The following is a 20,608-nucleotide window of genomic DNA, read 5'->3' on the forward strand; positions in this document are numbered from 1 at the left end:
GCCCGCCGCTCCCCGCCTCTCCCTCTCGCCATCGCGGCGGCTCAGGGCGAGCCCCGCCGCTTCCCCCCGCTCCTCTCCCTCCCTCCCCGGCCTCCTCCCGCCGCAGGCTTCCACGGCGCAGGCCCGCCGCAGCGCAGCCGCTCTGAGGTGAGCGTCCTACCGCGCAATCTCCCAGCTCCTCCAGCCCCGGCGCCGCCGCCGCAACGCGGGGGCCGCCGGCCGGCCCCGGCACCCCCCCCCCCGCCCCCCCACCCTCCTCCCCCCCCCCCTCGGCGCCCGCTCCTCACCTCACGGGGACGGCTTAGGCCGCGCTAGGCCTTGGGATGATGGCGGGGGACGGGGACGGGGACGGGAGGCCTGCGGGAGGCCTGAGGGGAGCCCCCCCGGGCCTCGCCTCAGCTGCCGGGACCGGGCAGGGCCGCTGAGGGCCGAGGGGGGGGGGGAGGGAGCATCGGGAGCCAGGCCCCGTTCCCTGACGGCCCCCCCCGGGTCTCGGCTGTCCCCGGGGGTTTACCTCAGGGCCCTGTTTGAGTTATTTCCCCCGTTTTTTCCTCCCTTTTTCCTCCCTTTTTCCCCCTTCCCCCCCTTCTCACTTCTCCCCGCGTTAATTTCCTCCCCCTTTATTTTTTTTTCACGCCTAATTGCCTTATATATTTTCTCTCTTTCCTCCCCTTTTTATTATTTTCCTTTTCCTCTCCCCTTTTTCCCCCCATTTTCCTCCACATTTTTAATATTTTCTCTTTTCCCTCCTTTTTAATTTCCCCCCTATTTTTTCCCTTTTCCCCCCTTTTTAATATTTTCCTTTTCCCCCCTTTTTAATATTTTCCTTTTCCCCCCTTTTTAATATTCGCATTTTCCCCCTTTTTAATATTCTCATTTTCCCCCTTTTTTAAAAAAAACATTTCCCCCCCCTTTTTAATATTATTCTCCTTTCCCCCCCTTTTTAATATTATTCTTTTCCCCCTTTTTAATATTATTCTTTTTCCCTCTTTTTAATATTCTCTTTTCCCCCCCTTTTTAATATTATTCTCCTTCCCCCTTTTTAATATTATCCTCCTTCCCCCCCTTTTTCATATTCTTTTCCCCCCTTTTTAATTTTTCTCCTCTTCCCCCCTTTTAAAATTTCCTCCCCTTTTTTTGCCTTTTATTTTTCCCCTTTTTCCCACCTATTCCCCCTTTTTATTTTTCCCCTTTTTCCCTCCATTTTTAATTCCCCCTTTTCCCTCTTTTTATTTTTTCCCTCCCCCCTTTTTAATTCCCCCCTTTTAATTTTTTTCCTATTCCCCCCGCTTTTAAATTCCCCCTTCTTCCTTTTCCCCTTTTTATATTCCCCCATTTCCCCCCCTTTTTATTCCCCCCCTTTTTCCCCTTTTTTATATTTGACCCCCCTTTTCCGCCTTTTTAAATATTTTGATCCCTTTTTTATATTTTGACGCCCCCTTTTTACATCGCCCCATCCCCCCCCTTTTTACATTGCCCCACCCCCCCCCCTTTTTACATCCCCCCCATTCCCCCCCCATTTTTATATCCCCCCCCACCTCCCCCCCTTTTTATATCCCCCCTTTTTATACCCCCCGGTCTCCCCCCCTTTTTATATCCCCCCCGGTCTCCCCCCCTTTTTATATCCCCCCCGGTCTCCCCCCCTTTTTATATCCCCCCCGTCTCCCCCCCTTTTTATATCCCCCCCGTCTCCCCCCCTTTTTATATCCCCCCCATTACCTCCCCTTTTTATACCCCCCCCGTTTCCCCCCCGTTTCCCCCTTTTTACACCCCGCCATCCCCCCCCTTTCCCCCCCTTTCCCCCTTTGCTCATTGCCCCCCGAAGTTGCTCCCCGTGCCCTGGTGCCCCGCAGCCTCCCCTCCCCATCCCAGCGGGCTCCGCGCACTCGGGGGCTCACCCCCTTGAGTTTCTGCCCCCCCCCGCAGGGCCTGACCCTTACCAGAATTGGGTGTTTTACCCCAAAATGGCCCTACCGGCGCGGTTTGCGCCCCCAGCCGTGCTCCCAGCCAGGCTGAACTCGGCTCCCCCCCTGTGTCCGGACGGGTTTCGTTGGGGACATCGCGGCTTTGGGGTCACCCGCCTGCCCCTTGCGAGCTGTGGGATTGCTCTTACGGTGTCTGAATGCTGGGGAACAGACGAGAGAGAAAACCTTCATCTTTTTTTTGTGTCTGTGGTCAAACTGGGAGCAACAAGCTTTCCACGGGGGGGGGGAGGTGAGAGGGAGGGAGTACCTGCTGCTCGTGGTGCCGTCGGGAGGGCCGGGATCTCACCGACCCTTCCTTTAGGCTTTTGATCTCATCCAAAGCGTTACAGAGCAGCGTTTGTATCTGATCAGCCCCGGTAATTTCCCGTGTTTCTGTTTTACGGAGCGTCGCATCGCGGTTGTTTCTCGGGTCCCCCCCCCCGGCCCCGGTTGAGGCGTGGGCTTTACGGCTGCGCTCTGCTGAAGCTCCTGGGCACGCTTTGCCTCGTGGATGGGGTCCGGGGAGCGTCTGGAGCCCCGGAGCGAAGGTCCTGGGTGGCTGTGGGGTGAGCCAGGGGTGCCCCTTTGCCGGCAGCTCTTGGCTCCTGCCGAAGCCTGGCCCCCCAGGGGCGTGCACGCGGCAGTATCCCGCTTCATTTCTCGGCTTTCCGGGCTGAAAACCCCACAGCCGGTCACCTGCGCCTTCACTCCCGGGGTGTCTTGCCGTGAGGACTGCCCCGAGTGATCTGCTCGGGCGCCTGAATCGTCTTTAAACCTGACGCAGCGAGGTCACCTCTGGCAGGCTCAAGCCGGGGAGATTTCAGCCCCGTGAGTGAAAATAAAGGAGCACAAACGAGTGCAGGAGCTGAGGATGGGAGCACAAATCCTGCTGCGGGGCTACAGCGGGTCAGACTTGGGCTGCCGTGGGTGTGCTGGGAGCGTCGGTGTCGCTGCTTCCACCTGCTCCTCGCCCACCAGCTGAGATTCTCCGCAGCCTCTCCGTCTCCCGAAGGCGTTGGGGATTCCTGCCGGTTTTTGCTGAGCCCTCCTGTGACCTGGGAAAGTACCTTGTAGGAAGGACGGGGCGCGGTGCCTGCCCGAGCGTCCCTGCACCCCTTCTGCCACGAAAATGTGACGCTTTTGTACGTGGGGGTGTCGGGTGCTGGCAGGAGCGAGGGGCTGCTGTTGATTTGGAGGGCAAGCGCTGCTGTAAAATTCACCTCCGGCCTTTTTCTTCCTGCAGTTCCTGCAGGTCCGTGGGAAAAATAGATCGTTTCTATTCCTTTGGTACGCCTGATACCCAGCGCATGAGTTACTAAATAAATCACCGTTGATTTAACACGCCTCGGTCCGTTTCACCCTGTGCATCGCCGCTTAAGAAGGAAAACGGTGCTGAGGCGGGCGACCCTAGCGAGCCCCCGTGTCCTCCAAGCACTGCACGGCGTCCGTGGACGGACCATAAAACAGCATCACGAGCGTCTCCTCTCTGCTTCCACCGATTACCGAGCCTCCACCAGGAGCGCTCAGCCCCACGCGCGGGCGTCCTCAGCCCCCCGAAGCTTTTCAGCCCCCCCCGGGGCTTTGCTGTCGGCAGGAGCGTTGGGAAGAGCCTCAGTTAAAGGCTGGAGGGAGCTGCAGAGGGTGGCCAAGGCCCCAGAGCTGCGTTTTGGAGCTCTCCCGATGGCCCAGCCCCACGGGAAGGACATCCGGCCGGTGTTTCGCTGCGGACGAGCCTCCCGTGGGACCGACAGAAACCAGAGGAGTGGAGGCTGCGCCGCGTGGAGCGTGCAGGAGGGCGGAAGGCGGCGTGGTGCACGCCGACGTCTGGATGCCGACAAAACACTTCTTTTTCCTCCTCTGGGACAGACTCGGAGCACCTTGGGTGGAAGGTGTGCTCCTCTGAGCATCGCCTCCGTAGAGGCGAACCCGAAAAAGAAGGGTTCCCACCCGCCGCTCGTTACGTAACCGCCTAATTAAACTCATCGGACGGGGATGACTCCGAGGCTTGGGAAACTTCCCCATTGTCTGGGTCAAAAAACACTCGCAGGACCGCAGCCGCGGAGTCTCCGTGCCGTATTTACGTTGCGACGTCCTCTGTGCTGTGTAAATTCATTCCCCTGTGGGCTGATTTTTGGCTTGGAGCCCCCGCTTGGGCGCGGCGAGGATCCTCGTGCTCCCAGGCTTTCTGAAGGGGAAGGGGCTCGTGCTGCTGAAGAAAAGCCAACGGCCTCGAAAATGCAAGACAGGGCAGCAATTAAATCTCGCCTTCCGTTTTCTGCTCCGTGTTCCAATTCCTTGCTCTCGAGTCCGGCCTCGCCTGCGAGGAAACCGGCCGCGTGGCGAGCGTTGTGCTTTGAGGCGGCCACGTTCAGGGCTCCTTCTCCGTCCCGTGGAGGGAACATAAAATCAAACCGGGGCTTAAATCCAGCACGCAGGCAGAGGTAACAGAGAAATCTTTGAGCCCAGCTGTAGGTGCAGCCTCTTGGAAAATTCAGATCCTCATCCTCCTCCGTTGACAGCCGCGGCTGTGCCACGCGGTGCCTGTCCCGCATGCGGCTCCTTTCCCTCTCGGGGTTTTCCTCCTTCCCCTCAGGCTTTCTCCTGAGGAGCTTTGCCCGCTGGTGAGCTTGGAGCTGAGGAAGACGAATCCTGAGTTTTACGGGTGCAGACCCGAGCCCGGCTGCGCTCGAGGCTCAGGCGCCGTGCTGTGAGCCCGGGGGGAGCGTCCCCAGACGGAGCAGAGCGCGCGGCTGCCTTCCTCCACGTCCCACGGCGGGTGTCAGAGGCTGCGTCTGGAGGCCCTCACGTGCACAGCTCCTCCTCTTGAACAGCTTTTGGGGGAAGAAGAGAGGAAAAAAGCTTAGGTAGAATAATTCTTTAAAAGAAGTGGTCTCTTTACGTGTTTCCCCTTGGCGCGAGGATGGCGCGCTGGCTGTTAATTACAAAGCCCGATCAGCTGGAGACGGCTAACTTGGATGAAACGCCTTCTGGGCCGTACGGCTTGGAGTGAAATAATTTGAAATTGGGCTTTCTGAGCGGTTCTGGAAGCAGCAGGATGCGTGCGTTGACGTGGCGCTACCTCCGAGGCCGCGGCACGGCGCCCGGGTGCGTGTCGGACCGCGTCGCGGGGAGGGCGGCTCCGCCCCAGGCGTTCCTCATGGATGCTGGGGGGGAAGAAATAAAATGAAATTGCCTAAAATTTGGGAGGAAAAAAAGAGGAGAAAAAGGCAGATCTGGCAGCGCTTGGTGCTACAGGTGGGAAGCCAAGCCGCGGGAAGGACCGGCTGCAAATCGCAGCGCCCGTTGTGGGACGAGCGGCCTGTCTCGTTTCCAAACGATGGCTTTCAGCAGAAACTTCAGCAAACAGGAGTTTGCGCGCCTAATTAACGGGTGCAAGATCCCGTCCGTCTCTTTTCCGGGCAGCGTTTCCCGCAGCACGATGTGTTTTTTCTTTTAGGTGAGCCGGTGATGAAAGGCGCGCGGTAACGAAGGGCATTTTGGTTTGGTTTCCTGGAATTTACGGTTTTTAGGACTTCTTTAATGCCGCAACCGGTAGCGTAGGGATTGCGTTTCCGCCCTAATTAAAAGGATAATCGCATTACGCCACAGGAGGACGCTGTGGAACGAGAGCTGGGTGCTTTCGGTCCCCCTTAGAGCTTGGCTTACCGCATCTCAGCCGACCCGTGGCTACCGTCCCCGCGCCGCCGTGAGCCAGCGAGAAATACGGCGTTAGCTTCGGTCCTGATGGGACAGGTAAAAGCTGTCCGAGTGCCACGAGCTCCGCCAGGCAGAGTTCTGTTGTCCCAAGGCTCGGGCCGACAAATTCTCTCCATGAGCAAGGGGAGAGCGTTTTCCACAGCCACAGGCCTTGCGCGTTTAACTGAGGGAGGCGAGGACAAAGACAGCAGTTGGTCTCTCCCGGTTAGCGGCGTTGCAGATTCGATAAGGAAACAGTGGCGGTCCCGTCGGAGGAAGGGCGTCGCGCCTGTCGGAAAGGTGAACGCGTGACTAATATTTAACCGTGGGAGATGCCAACGCAGCGTGATGACGGACGCGACGGAGAGGGCTCCATCCGATACCTGGAAGCTGAAGCCTCCTTCTGGGGAGGACACGAGTGCCTCCTTCTTCTCTCCCCTCTCGGAAGAGGCAGGAGGAGGTCTGGGCTGTGCCTGGCCGCGTGCGGTGGCGGAGCCACGAGAGATTTCGCCTCCCACGGAGCCGCGAGCCCCACCTGGAAGCGGTTTTGGAAATGCTGGACGGGGACGGCCGCGTTTCACTTGATGCGACACCCAGCAGCGATCAGCTCTGCTCGCAGGTGGAAGAGGAGCGCCGTGAGCCAGCCGTGAGCTTGCTTAGAGGCTGTCCTCTAGTCCTTGGCCAGAGGCTGGCAGCTCCTCCAGTTCAGACCATCAAACCTGTCCAAAACGGGCCATTCCTGGCCGCTGCAGGCCACCAGACGCGAGGCTAACGAGGTTTGGCTGGCCAAGCCATGATTTTCTTGGCCTGTTTCTGGGTGAGGTTAATTCCTCCTGGTGAGCACAACCTCCAGAGCCTGCTGCGGGGATGCTGACGGGACCGGGAAGCATCTACGTGCTCTAAAAACTGCACAGAGGGCTTCGTGCCAGAAGAGCAAAAAGCGGTGCCAGACAATTTCAGATGTGTAATTACACCCAAACAGGGTTTTATTTCATTAGTAAATGGCGGATGATTAATTTCTCCCTGGATCATTTTTCACTTAGGAATTATTCCAGGCCGTCTTCGCAGGGAGTTGAGAATTTATCTGGACGCACAGCCGCGGTTTGAAATAGCTTCTAAAATAAAACAACCTTGGGCGGTAAGTGCATGGGAAGTGCTTCTTAATCTGATTTCACGCGTGCAGGGCGACACGCGGCAGTCAGCTGAAAAACTCCCCGTCGCCTTGGCCCGGATCACCGAAGGTATTTGAGATTTCCCCCCTCAGGCGACGGTCCCGGTGGCAGGAGGGCAGGAGGAGCTGTTCCAGCTGCAAGCAGTTTCCTTCTCCCCCTGGTTCTTGAAATAAAGGTGGGCCACGTGCTCGGCTCTACCTGCGTAAACCGCCGGGGCTGAGGAGCGAGGCTCCGCGTGCCGGCGTTTTGGAGGCCTTCACCGTGCGGCCCTGCTGGCGGCCAGGGGATGGTGCTGAGCATCGCTTCGCGAGCAGACCCCGGGGCTCCCCTCCAAGCTTGGGGGAAGGAGAAAAGCCGAGCAGCAAACGGCTCCGAGCTGCCGGGGAGGCCCGTTTTCCTCGCAGGGGTGCTGCTGGATGCCCAAAGCCTGCGGAGCTGCTGCGCGGGAGTTAGCGCGCCCAGATCACAGCGGCCCCGACGCTTCCCGCTCCACAATAGCCCCCGAGAACAAAAGTGCCAGTGTGATGTTGGCTGTTTAACGCAGAGCGAGCCCTTTATTTACAGGGGAGGCTTGAAGCCGTTAAGGGCGTGTTAAACTCCAGACGCTCGTCGGCTTCACACACACAAAAAAAGGAGGGGAAGAAAGGGAAGGAGGTGTTGCACGTTTTCTGGAAGAAATCAGCTCCCCGAGCCTGGAGCAGCGTTCCACTGACGTTAAAGCCACGAGGAGGATGCCCGGCTTGAATGATGAGACAGATTGATTTATTTATTTTTCCCTGTTTTAAGCTAGTTTTGAGCCGGGGCTGTGCGGTGCCAGACGGCGAAGCGCGACGTGCCGATTTCCCGTGCGGAGCAGGGTTGGCGATGAGGAGCCGGCGCTGAGCACGGCGAGGGGATCAACCAGAAAATGGGTTAGGAAAGAGGAAGAAAAAAACAAAACCACAAACCCAACAGGAGTGGGTCTGTGCCTTTGAAACAAATCGGGAAATGAGCCGGAGGGGTTATTGGTGAGAGCCGGTTTGTAAAATTGGCCCCCTCTTGGGTAAGGCCTCTAAATTAACTTCAGGTGGGTCCGTCGCTACCTAGCAGGCTGAGTTACGCCTTAGTGAAGGAACGTGCTGGGGAGAGCTGCGCCTCTGTGGGTGTCTGTGGGCTTTGGTGCACCCTCACACCCCTGGGTACGGAGTTGGGGTGACGGGAGAAGGATGAGGAGCAGCCTGATGCCGGCTGCCGCGCTCTTGCAGGGCCAGGAGCTGATGCGAGCTTAGCGCCCCTCTTCTTCGCTTGGCGCTGCTTCCCGTGGCACCTGTTTTGCTCCCGTATCATCCAAATTTAAGCTTTTTTCAGCAATTCAAGGCCAGCTCTTTGGAGAGCACCGGGTGGGTCGTGTAACCCAGCCTTTCTGCTCCGTCTCCGTGCTGGGAGGAGGAGAGGGTTGGTGTAAAACGAGTACAGGGCCGGCCCCCCGTGCTGGAAAGGCTAACGAGCTTATTAAACGAGGGAACTGCTGACACTTATCGCTCATCAGGTGCGTTCTGGAAAAGCGTGGGTGTCTACACAGGGGAAAATCCAGGGCCTGGCAGCTTCCAGCCCTGTGCTTGCCCCGTACGGAAAGGCGTAAAGCCAGCCCCTGCGCCTCGGTGCCCCGCGGCCGCCGTTTCGTCCTCCCCGTGATCCCTCCCCAATGGTTTTGCATCCATTCCGAAATCATTTCCCCCGCCAGAGACATCAGACCCAGCAGCTCTTCAGTTCCCGGTCAATCTGAGCAGGGTTTCGGGTGATTCAAGGCGTGATGCTGGGCGAGTTGGTATAAAGAAAGAGATGGGAAGCGCCGGGGGAATGTGGGATGCTCGCCGCGAGGCTGGCTGCCGCCAGCACCCGCAGTGCTCTGAAGGATAAAAAATAAGCCCAGGCCACGTCTGGTAAGGGTTTTTCCAAACCCTCATCAGTTTGTTCTGGTGTGGACGCTTCATTTTTGGCTCAGTAAAGCACCCGTGTGGCGACATGAAACTCGGTGGAGGAGAGCTGCTCCCGCGGGGTTCGGGCTCGGTCTGGTTCCTCCTCTTTACGTCCACGCCACAGATTGCACCCAGTAGACGACACCTCCGTTTTAATCCCCGTGGCTTTGAATTTAGGGTAGAATTCAGGGGGGTTGTGTCGTTTTCTGCTCTTCTGGGTTGCTCTGCTCCTCCTGTGCCTGGTTTTCTTCCAGCTCTGGTGCCGGCAGCCACCGGTGCAGCAGAGGGAACCCCGCCACGGTCATGAAGCCTCAGCAGAGGGCTTTGTCCTCATAATTTCTTTAAGCAATTTAAATGACTATAAAAATACTTCTGGCTGCCGTCCAAGGCTTCTGGACCGAGCTGCAGCCACCAGGAAATGTCTTAGCAGGCATCGTCGTGCTGCGAGGGTTTCCTTACACCTGAAACCGCTCCCGTTTATGAGGTACCACAGGAATAAACGTGGCTTTCCTGGAACAGTGAACGCTCCTTTCTGAAATAAATCAGTAATTCGGTAACGGCCAGCAGAAGCTTCGGGTGAGGTGCCTGCTCACAAAGCCTGTCAGGAACCCTGCGGGAATGCCGTGAGTACGTGAAGAACACGAGTAACTACCCGAGGCTTCAACGCACGCCCACGAGACTTTTCCCCTTCGGTCTGAGATTCTGGGGACGTTTGGGACCTTTCTGGAAGGAAAATGTGCGGATAGAGACAGCGTAGAGGTTGGGAAAAGAGCAGATCTGCGTCGAGTGAGGTCAGCTGTCAGGTTGAACTGGAAATAATTCCAATTATGACCTGGAAATGAGTTATTGGAGCTCGTGGCACTGCCATGTGCGGAACTGGGGGGGGGACCAGGAGGACCCGAGGTGCCCCCAGCCTCAGCCGGGTTCTGGGAATCTCTTTGGTTGGAGTCGAGTGGGCTTTACCTCCATGTAATCGCTGTGCCCATGAGGAGTGACCCTTGCCGACTCAAGAACACGTGGCCTGGTGGTTTCAGTCCGCGCCCAGTTTTATTTATAAGAACAGCGTGGTTCTGAGGGGCATCGAGGGCAGAGCGCCTCGATCCGAGCACCTTTCCTCCTAAAGACACCGGTGCCTGAAGCGTCGGTCGCCTCGCAGGCTTGTTTCCTGGTGAGCTGGATGGGTTCCGCGCCTTGGTTATCTTCTGGTAACGTTCCTGCACTTTTTTATTTTACTAGAGAGCCCTTGAAGTTGTATGGCACCACGGAGAAAGCAGCAGGGTGCCCTTCCAGGAACCCCTGGCCCGCTGAGCCGCTCCGTTCAGGTTTGGTGTGAAATCTCTGCTCCCCCCCCCTGTTTTTCAGGTGGCAATGGCAAAATAAGGCCCTGCGAAGAAGACCACGGTTGATTTATTTCAGCCAGAAGCTTTCACTTCGCTTCAACGTGCGTCGGCATCGTAGGCCCTGCCTTAACGGAGGTGTTTGGCTTGCTGTTTCGGGGTGGTTCTGACGTTACGGTCTGGTGTGTAAGGAGGGCTGGACAACAGCATCCAGCCCCGTTAGGCTCTTTTAGGGCGGATTGTGAGCTGGGAGGTGGATTGGTTTTAGCTGTAGCCCCGGTGGGCTTGCACGCCAGCCGGGTGTGTGAGCAAACCCTTCCTCCCAGATGCTTGGGAGCACAGCTCTCAGGTTTTAATCACTCTCCCCCCGAGCTGGGGCTCGCAGAGCAGCCTCACCCCAACATTTAGGCTATTGCTGTACACTACAGCAACGTGGGCACCCCGAGGATAAAAATCTCCTACATGCAGTTCCCCTCTGCCTCCATCCCGCTGCATTGGAGGACGCCAAATTAACGGGGTCGGCTCTGGTGCTGCACGAGGGAGAGCCTTCCTTTCATGTGCCTCTTGTTATTGGAGGTGTTTGGGGTGTAGGAGAGAAACCGGCCACAGACAGACGCAGAGTAAAAGGATTCCGTGCCCAGGATCCTGCTCTGTGAGCCGTGAACCCACGGTATCGAAGCTGGAAGGCAGCTGCTGAGGCTTCTCTTTGGAGATCGGTTTTGGCTTTTGGGGAAGTCCGGTAACACCTCAGAAAGATCTAGCTGCATTTCTTCGTGTTGGTAAGCGAGAAGCCGTGCCGAAACGTCTTCGGAAGATGGAGGAAGAATGAGTGTTGTGTGCGTGGATGTGCAGCTCCCTCATCCTAAAGCCTAGGGCCTTCCCTCTTGGGAGCTCTCCGCTGCCCGTGGTCATTTCACGAGGAACGGGGTGGTTGCAAACGTCTTGGCCAAGTGGACGAGTCCTCTTGCAGCCAGATTGCAGCCAGAGGTAGGGCAGGATCAACACGTGTGCGTTATCGTGGCGTACGCAGCGCTGTCGCGATAACGGGTCTTCCAGCGGTGTGCCCAGTGGCTCGCTTGGCTCCTTCCAAGCCTCCTTTCAATGGCTTGGTCCTGCTGCTGCTCCAGAAGCTTCATCTCAGCCCTGTTTGATGGCGTTTGAGCAGGGAGCTTTCCCTCGGCACTGCCCAGGGGACGTTCTCCGCGTGTTCGAGGTGCGGCTTGTGTTTGTCACCACAGGTGCGCTTGAGCCAACTGCGGAAATGGTTTTGGAAAGGGTCCTGTTCCCAGGGTGGGGCTCTCTAAGATAATCGCACCCCTGGTTTTGGCGTCTTGGAGCTGGAACTGCCTTTGGAAGAGCTGTTCTGTAAGGGTCCGTCGCATTCGGTACGCTGAGGTACAAAAGGCATCGCAAGGCAGGTGGCAACAGGCCTTTAGAAACCAGCTGGTGGTGGGGGGAGATCTGTCACGTGTCAGCTCCTTGGTCAGGGGATTTGAGGTGGAAATAAATGCGTCTACATACTGGCTGCTTCCCACCTTGTCTGGTTTTCTTTCCGTTTCTTGTCTAGACTACAGCAACCAGTTCCTGGCTTCTGAGCTTGTGCTGCTTAAAAGCTGCTGCGACAGATGCTACGGCCTTGGACGTGCCTCCTCCCTTCTTTCCCTCTCCCAAATTCAGTACAAGACTCCAAAGGTTCTCTCCTTTGGCCTTCTTCTGCCTTCCACCAAACACTTGTGAGGGGTCCTCCACTCTCCTCCATTTCTTCCATGGCGCGTCCCACGTTTGTAATTCTCTCCCTTGCAGTACCTCAAGTCTTATTCTTTCTGCCTTCTGGCTAGGTTGGCCAAAACAACCTTGGCCAAGCGTTCTTCCTCCTGGTGCCATCGTTCCTGCCACTGCATTGCGTGGTGGTCACGATGATGTGGGTTTTTTTTTGTGGTTGGAGTAAGCCTGCTGATTATTTTGATAATAAGTTACTGAAAGCTTTAGAAAAGCCGTGCGTAGACGGCGTGTCTTGTTGGAGCTCGTGGGGCAGTTACCCAGCCACGCATCCGGGCTCTCTCCTCCCAGAAAGCTGAACAGATTTCCACAAGTAGGGTTGTTGGCGAAGAGTTTGTAATTCAGTGGCTGTATTTGTGGGGTCAGAAGTCCAAGAAGCCCTGCTGGTGGGATGCAGCAGTGTGTGATGTGCTGTTCTTCGTATTGTAGATATGTCCTGAAATTACCGGAGCCTCTCCTGTCTTGTTCCCCCCGCCCAGATTTATGCTCGTGCTGTGTGGTCCGGTGCCCCGCTGACCGCGTGAGCTGCCACTTTGCTCGGTGCTTCACCCCCAGATACATTAAATGTGCTTTACGTCGTAAGGATCGTCGTCAACATGCTCGGCTGGTGAGGGTTGTGCCTGCTTCCAGCCTCTACGAAGTGAGGCAGCAAAAGCCTGCAGGACACAACGGGCTGCCCGTGAGCTCTGCTCTCGGCGTGACGCTGAGCTGCTGAGGCTGGAGGAGCTGAGCCGTGCGCCGCTGCTGAGCTTCTCCTCTTAGAGTTCCAGCTTTGGGCGGGTACGTGAGGGCAGGGCGCTTCGTCCCAGGGTTACCAGGTCCATAAAAACCTTCCCTCCAGCGAAGATGCCTGCCTCGGGGTGCTGTGCGTGCTGCTTGGGAGCAGGGATCTTCTCCAAACACTTCCAAGTTCCTTTTCTTCCTCCTGGCGTGGTTATTGCCCTCCTGCAGGCGACCACGAGGGGACGTAACCTCTGTTCCCTCCTGGTCACAGCCTGCTCGCCCAGCTGCCTCAGAAACCTCCTCCTGCCCTCGTTTATGGTATATCGGTGTCCCTAACGCCTGTCCTGTGATTTTTTTTTTTTTGTCTCCCTTCGCAGCCTCTATTGATGGAAGAACACGGCGTGACCCAAACAGAGCACATGGCCACCATCGAGGCCCACGCAGTGGCCCAGCAGGTGCAGCAGGTCCACGTGGCCACCTACACGGAGCACAGCATGCTGAGCGCGGACGAAGACTCGCCGTCTTCCCCCGAGGACACCTCCTACGATGACTCTGACATCCTCAACTCCACGGCCGCCGACGAGGTCACGGCGCACTTGGCCGCCGCAGGTAACGCCCGCGGGACGTTCAGCGCTGTTCCCAAACGTGGTGCTTTTACCGAGGTCCCAAACAGCGTTTTTTGGGGGGGGCAGGTGGTCTTTTCACCCCACGGGATGCTTCCTTTTTGCTCCAGCTCTGAGAGCAATTCCTCGCAAGCCCTGCTGCTCGCTGGGATGTTGCTGAGCTGAGCCTTGGTGTGTGCTGTGCGGGCACTGGGAACAAGGTTGGCTTGTACCCAGCCAGTTAGGTGCGTGTGTCGATCTGCTCGAGGGTAGGAAGGCTCTGCAGGAGGATCTGGATAGGCTGCACCGATGGGCTGGGGTCAACTGCATGAAATTTAACAAGGCCAAGTGCCGGGTCCTGCACCTGGGGCGTAATAATCCCAGGCAGAGCTACAGGCTGGGAGATGTGTGGTTGGAGTGCTGCCAGGCCGAGAAGGACCTGGGAGTGATAGTGGACAATCGGCTGAATATGAGCCAGCAGTGTGCTCAGGTGGCCAAGAAGGCCAACGGCATCCTGGCTTGTATCAGAAATAGTGTGACCAGCAGGGCTAGGGAGGTGATCGTCCCCCTGTACTCGGCTCTGGTGAGGCCGCACCTCGAGTACTGTGTTCAGTTTTGGGCCCCTCGCTACAAGAAGGACGTGGAGGTGCTCGAGCGAGTCCAGAGAAGGGCTACGAAGCTGGTGAGGGGCCTGGAGAACAAGTCCTACGAGGAGCGGCTGAAGGAGCTGGGCTTATTCAGCCTGGAGAAGAGGAGGCTCAGGGGCGACCTTATTGCACTCCCCAGGTCCCTGAAGGGAGGCTGTAGCGAGGTGGGGGTTGGTCTGTTCTCCCACGGGCCTGGGGACAGGACGAGGGGGAATGGGCTCAAGTTGCGCCAGGGGAGTTTTAGGTCAGATGTTAGGAAGAGCTTCTTTACTGAAAGGGTTGTGAGGCATTGGAACAGGCTGCCCAGGGAGGTGGTGGAGTCCCCATCCCTGGAAGTCTTCAAAAGACGTTTAGATGTAGAGCTTAGGGATATGGTTTAGTGGGGACTGTTAGTGTTAGGTCAGAGGTTGGACTCAATGATCTTGAGGTCTCTTCCAACCTAGAAATTCTGTGATTCTGTGATTCTGTACAGCACAAAGGCCCCTAGTACAATCTGCCTCCAAAAGGAAGCTAAAACACCAAATATATCAGAGCAAGCTGATTTCAACCCCACGTAAACAGCCAAAATAACCCAGCATTGCTACGTCGCTCTGCGTAGCCAGGACACTCACACTTCAGGGCTTTCCCAAAGCGATGCCACAAATGGTGCTGGCGTATCTGGAACGGAGAAGTATTTCAGGATCACCAGCTCCTTCCAGCAAAGCCCCTGCCAAGCACCCTCAGCGTTGGCCTGGTAGTGAACCTACCTCCCTGGTAGAAAAACGCAGCGATAAATAAGCACTCACCGACTCGGTATCTGAGGAATAAAGCTCCTGACCTGCTTGATGGAACCCGTGAAGCTGTGGAAAGCAGCTAAAAGTGTAGCGGCACTCCTAAATGCAGCGAGTGTCCCTGCCAAGGGGTGTATAAACGCTAAGCAGTGAGCCCTTGCTATAAACAGCTCACGGTTTGACGGGAAGACTTGCCTACAGGTTGTCTCGACAAGTAAGTAAAACCTTTCGGCGTCTCTGCAGAGTTGTGAAAAGGCAAAAATGTTCCTGGAGAAGCTTTTCTGCGCTGGCATGACACGAGAGGAGGCGGATCGCCTGCGTTAAGAGCAGATAGAAACGGAGAGGAGACACTTGAGCAGGGGTTACTGGCAGGGATTTGAAACTTGTACAGAAGTTTCAGCAGAGCACGGCAGGGCTGGGGAACTGCTGCCACCTCTGGGAGCGGGGCTGCTGCTGCTCGTGGGCACCTGCCACTTTGAATCCATTGAGAGTGTCCTAAAACCACCCCAAATTTGGGAAGTAAGCTTGTCCTCATCCCTTCCCTTTATCCTAGATCCCGAAGCACTCTTCCTTGTTGCTCGCCCATCGCGTGGTGCTTTTCTGTTAAAGTCCTACCAGGATTTTTCACTCCCCCAGCTTCGTGGTCCTGAGCGCTGTCCTGCTGAGCATCCCAGTCCCTTTGCTTATTGTTTTTGCAGCCTCAACTCCGGCAAGGTTTTGGTTTTCCTTTCCAGGAGCCAGCCAAGCCTGGCAGGGAGTTACAGGAGGGTTTTGCTGCACCCCAGTGGGCAGCACCGACTCTCCCAGCCCAAAACCTGCCCAAAGTGCAGCTCCTTTGCAGCCGGTGTTTCCCCAGTCCCCCAAATCAATGTTTTTATCCTTTTTTCCCCCCACACAGAACAACAGAACACCGCAGGGCTCGATGTCCCTGCGGCAGGTAGTGCTCTGGTCGCTTCTGATCACCCAAAAATGGGGTCGCGGTGTCAGCCCCGAGCCGTGTCCTGCCTAGAGGAAACGCTGACATCTGTCACTGCTCTGGTGCCGCGGGATTGGTAGCGAAGGGCTTCCTGCCCCGCTGGCCGTATCTTGGTTAAACACAGAGGTGTGTCTCTTTTGGGCCACCTGATGTGGTTTTCGTCCTCTGACACGTGGAGAAACCACGCACAGCACCCGCGGGCTGCTTGGGAGTCAGAGGCAAGTCCTTAGAGACCATGAGATCGCTGCTAGAAGTGCTGTTCACTGCCTGTCACTTGGTTTACCCAGTAAACCCCAGCAAAGAAGGACGCGGACCTGTTTAAATGGGTCCGGAGGAGGCCACGAGGATGGTGAAGAGCCTGGAGCCCCTCTGCTGTGGGGCTGAGGGAGCTGGGGGTGCTCAGCCTGGAGAGGAGAAGGCTCCGGGGAGAGCTGCCAGGGCCTGAAGGGGCTGCAGGAGAGCTGGGGAAGGGACTCAGTGTCGGGGGACAGGGCAGGAGAATGGCTTTAATCTGAAGGAAGGTAGGTTTAGATTAGAGATTCGGAAGAAATTCTTTACTACGAGGGTGGTGAGGCCCTGGCCCAGGCTGCCCAGGGGAGCTGGGGGTGCCCCATCCCTGGGGGTGCCCCATCCCTGGGGGTGCCCCATCCCTGGGGGTGCCCCAGGCCAGGCTGGATGGGGCTGGGGGCAGCCTGGGCTGCTGGGAGGGGTTGTGCCCATGGCAGGGGTTGGAACCGTGGTCCCCGCTGTGCTTCAGGGCCCGTTGTGGGACGCTGCCAGTTATTGTGGATTTCCAATTTCTCTCCCATCACAGCTGGTCTTTAATCCCCAGGGAAAGCCGTAGGCTCCTAGCGCCGCAGCTGAGGTGTCTGAGCGGGATTCCTGGCTCTGTAGCAGGCATCTCCTCACCTGCTGCCAGGATCTCCTCGATTGCAGGTGGCTGTTTAAGATCCTGGAGCGCTTGAGTGTTGAAAAATGAAAAACAAAATCTGTAATTACACGGTTGGAAGGAGAACTCTGGAGTAAAATCTGTGACGTTCACCTGAGACCGAGCTGGGTCTTGCCAGTCTGGAGAACTGGAGACCCTTCCGATGCACTCGTTGATGCTGGAGAAGAGGGAGCCCAACTGCCTGGGAGCTCAGGGGATTTGGGGTCACCCTGCTCCAGCGGGGATGTCCCCGAGCTGAGCCCTTAGGGCTGTCCCTGGGGGGGGAGCAGGTCCTGAGCTGCGCGCGCTGATTCACCCTCTGTGGTTTGATTTCCAGGCCCCGTGGGGATGGCGGCAGCTGCTGCGGTGGCAACGGGTAAAAAACGAAAGCGACCCCACGTTTTTGAATCCAACCCGTCGATCCGCAAGAGGCAGCAGACGCGTTTGCTACGGTAAGGCCTCCTGCCCGCACCCCGACACCTAGCTCTGCCTCCTCGATCCGTTCCCAGTACCATCGGTGACGAGACCACGTGCTGCCCACGAGTCCTCCAGCTTGAGGAGTCTGGGGCATCTTTTCTGGAACCCACGAGCTGTGTTTTAACGTGCAGGAATGGGTCAAATCGTTGCTTTGCTCGTTTTTAACGTGGCGTTCTGATCCCTGGGGCTGCCGTCACCCAACAAAGACTGACCCAGCCTGTGGCACACAGGGCTGGGGGGAGGAGAACGGAGAGGAGATGCCCATTAAAGCTGATCCCGACCCTCTTTGGCTTTAGAAGCTGTACAGCTCTGTGGGCAGAAGTCCCCACAGCCCTTCGAGTGCTGCATCACGAGCACTCTGAGCGTGTCTGCCCACCTGATGGCCACCGAGGAGCGCTGGTGCTGGAGTGACTGTGCAGGTGTTCTCTGAGGATCACCTGCCATTCTGTCCTTAGGAAACATCCGTAAATGGTGGCTGGTACCACTCAGAATGCTTTGGAGGAAGATCATTTTTGCTTTTTAAGCTGTTCTGGCCTTAACTGGGTTGTATCAAAAAAGCTGGTGTAGTTGCCAGCCTCAGTTACTTGCTGGCTTCCTCCTGCACGCTGAGCACCCTGAAATAGCGAAGGCCGGTGTCGCCTTTTCTTCCTCTCCTTGCAAAGTTGGTGAGAAATCAAGTTGGTTTCCTTATGTTCTGCTTAGTCACCTGCTGAGTCCTACGACGCCCTTTGCACGTGTCCAAAGTGGAGAGAAATACAGCAGGGTTAGCGTTAAATAGTATTGCCCGGGAGTGGGCTCCCTTTCTTTTGTAGCTGCATTTCGTTTTTCCTTCCCCCACCTCTGCTGACTCAGCCATCTTTGTGCAATGTTTCGGGAGAGGAATTTTTTTAAAATCTCTTGAAATGGGAACAAATTATTTTAAAATACCGCCAAAACGCGTAATTTCTGTGCGTTCTCACCGCTTTAACGTGTCCGTGTCACCACCAAGCAGCAGCGTGCAGCAGGTGGGAGGTTACTGCCTGATTCTGGGACCTCTGCGGAGCTGGTGATGGTTCTTTGGCAACGCATCTGCTGCTAGCAGCAGGCTCTGAAATGATCAAGGGCAGAAACTAAAACTGTCTTACGGCCGCGCTCACGTCGCCGGGTGGTAGCTGCTGCTTCCCTCCTGCTTAACGAGGTTCGGCCAAAGTTTCTGCCACGTTCTCTTGCGTTGCTTGGAGGAGGAAAGTCTACGATGGAACATTTTCTTCCTACGGAGAGATCGTTCCAAAGGGACCTGCTGATGTGGCAGGTGTTGGAGTACGTGGGTTCCCTGTGCTTAGCTGTTGCAATATCTCTGGTTCTTGCCTGTTGTGTCGTTGTCAGCTGAGTGCTTACGGCTCTGGTTCGAGCAGGGCCTTGGTACTGGGGAATTGCAATGCCCTGGTAGGGGGCTGAGTGTAAAACAACCTGCGCTTGCAGTCCTTTTTTGTTAAAAACGTTCTTTACCTTACGATTTCTGTATCACCGATGAACTCAGCCGGTGACAGAGCGGATGCGCAGACCCCCGCTGTCCTTGGCTTTGCTGCTCTGGGGATTTCTCTTTACTTTGTGCCTCAATGGGAAAAAGGAGAGCGGGGAGAAGAATTGATATTTGAGCCGCCGTGGGGCTGCGGGGAGCACAGCAGGCCGGCGGGAGCAGGGCAGCACCGTGTGGCTCATCTGACCAGCTGGGGTTCTGCTTCTCACCTGGTTTGTGAATGGGGGGCATTAAGAAAGGGACTTGAGGATGCGTGGGGTTGTGTTTCCATCAGCAGCTGATCCCTGCTCACTGCTTCGTGCCTCTGTTTCAGGAAGCTCCGAGCAACGCTGGATGAGTACACCACCAGAGTGGGGCAGCAGGCCATCGTTCTGTGCATCTCACCCTCCAAACCCAACCCCGTCTTTAAAGTATTTGGAGCTGCGCCCTTAGAAAATGTGGTAGGTGTCTCTAGGAAAAGGTGGTGTCGTAAACTGCTCACCTTCACCACGGCTTTCGTTTTAGCTCCAGGCAGCTTTGCAGGCCTGGAGGTCACGTTTAAGACCCTGGAGATAGGAGTTCAGGTTGTATGGACACGGGTCTAGCACTGAGGTCCTGTCTTCTGTGTCGATGTTGGTGGCCTAGCACATCTCACCAGGGCTGAATAGCCCCAGTTAGAACTCAGAGGGGGCAGGCAGTGTCGTGCCTTTGAACTCAGCTATCAGTGCTCACACCTTGCCGCAGACCGGGCAGTACACGGAGCAGATCCTGAGTGTGAAGTCTTGCTCCTGAACTTTTCTTTTAATCCCGTAAATACTTCCGCTTGGTGGCGTTACCTGACGTTTCATCAGCAGCTCTCTGAGGCAGCCAGGTCTTCAGGGCCGGCGGGTGTTTTTACTTGCCAGCTGTGTCGTTGTTTGCTCCTTCTGTTCCGCAGCCCCCCCGGGGGAAGGCAGCTGGCCCTGCCTCCTCACCCTCTCCTCTCCTGGTGCTCCTTACCTTGTTTACCTGAGCTTAACGATTCCCCACAGGTACGCAAGTACAAGAGCATGATTCTGGAAGACCTGGAGTCTGCGCTAGCGGAGCACGCTCCCGCGCCTCAGGAGGTTAACTCGGAGCTGCCACCCCTCACCATCGACGGCATTCCTGTCTCAGTGGACAAGATGACCCAGGTAAGCAGGCAGGCGTGGCAGAACCAGACAGAGAGAGAGATTTGGCATCTTACAGTGAACTTATGCCTACGTCCCCAGGGGATGCACTTAATCTCTTCTTTCCCAAGGGGCTGTGACAGCTCAGATGGAAGTTAGCCGTGAAGCTTTGTTACTGGTGCTTATTTTCTGCATGCAGCAGTGGAGATGCTTGTCAGGACTCGGGGTCAGGCTGCTGGGAGCATTCCCCTTTGAGCTGTTCTTCTCACCTCCCATGTGCTGTGAACACGAAGCTGTTTGTTCTGCACTTCGCAGTGATTTTTAGGCGCTGAGGTCAGGAAGGTGGCTTTGGCAGTGCCATTTTGGCTTATCCTCCTTGGGTGTTCCTTGTGCGCTCTAGTTCCCTCCATCCTCCTCTTCCTGCCGTGGGCTGGAGCAGAGAAGAGCTTTTAAATTGCTTAACTCTAGATCAAACCTCGAGATATTGCTGATGGAGACAGGGAGTTGTCAGCTCTAGGGATGCAGGGGACTCCCTTTCTGTCCAGCCCCTTGCCAACCTGACTGCTGGGGAAAAGGAGAGGGGCCCCCGAGGGAGCTTCCTTGGTGCGGGAGGGATCCTGCAGGGAATTCTCCTTCCCTTGGGGGTGCAGGACCTCAGCACGATTTATCATAACATACCTGAAATGCTGAAAGCCAGCAGCAAGACGGAAAGGTCGGGGGCAGCGTACAAGCAGCGTGGTAGAGCAGAGGGGTGCTGATTTCCGCTGTGCTCTGCAGAATGATTACAAAAGCTGCCGTGCCTTAGCTGAGGCATCACAGATCACGTTCCTAATCCGTGACAACGCAGGGCAAAACTTTGCTCCTTTTGTAAGCCACCGGGCTGCTACTTGCAGGTTGGCTCAGAGCGGAGCTGTTGGAAGGCAGCTTTTGGTT

The 20,608-nt window shown here is 56.5% G+C and overlaps 1 protein-coding gene across 1 annotated transcript in view; it reads left to right on the forward strand.

The window, feature by feature from the left end:
- The first annotated feature begins 66 nt into the window (after positions 1-66).
- Positions 67-20,608, forward strand: part of NRF1 (nuclear respiratory factor 1) — a 28,726-nt gene continuing 8,184 nt past the window's right edge. The window contains exons 1-5 of the mRNA XM_035340350.1: positions 67-147; positions 13,007-13,238; positions 16,890-17,004; positions 18,862-18,988; positions 19,559-19,699. Coding sequence (XP_035196241.1) covers positions 13,016-13,238; positions 16,890-17,004; positions 18,862-18,988; positions 19,559-19,699 — 606 coding nt within the window. The 5' untranslated portion in view covers positions 67-147; positions 13,007-13,015. The remainder of the gene's footprint in view (positions 148-13,006; positions 13,239-16,889; positions 17,005-18,861; positions 18,989-19,558; positions 19,700-20,608) is intronic.

The sequence above is a fragment of the Oxyura jamaicensis genome, chromosome 1 (genome assembly GCF_011077185.1).
Source record: "Oxyura jamaicensis isolate SHBP4307 breed ruddy duck chromosome 1, BPBGC_Ojam_1.0, whole genome shotgun sequence".
Taxonomy (NCBI): Eukaryota; Metazoa; Chordata; class Aves; order Anseriformes; family Anatidae; genus Oxyura; species Oxyura jamaicensis.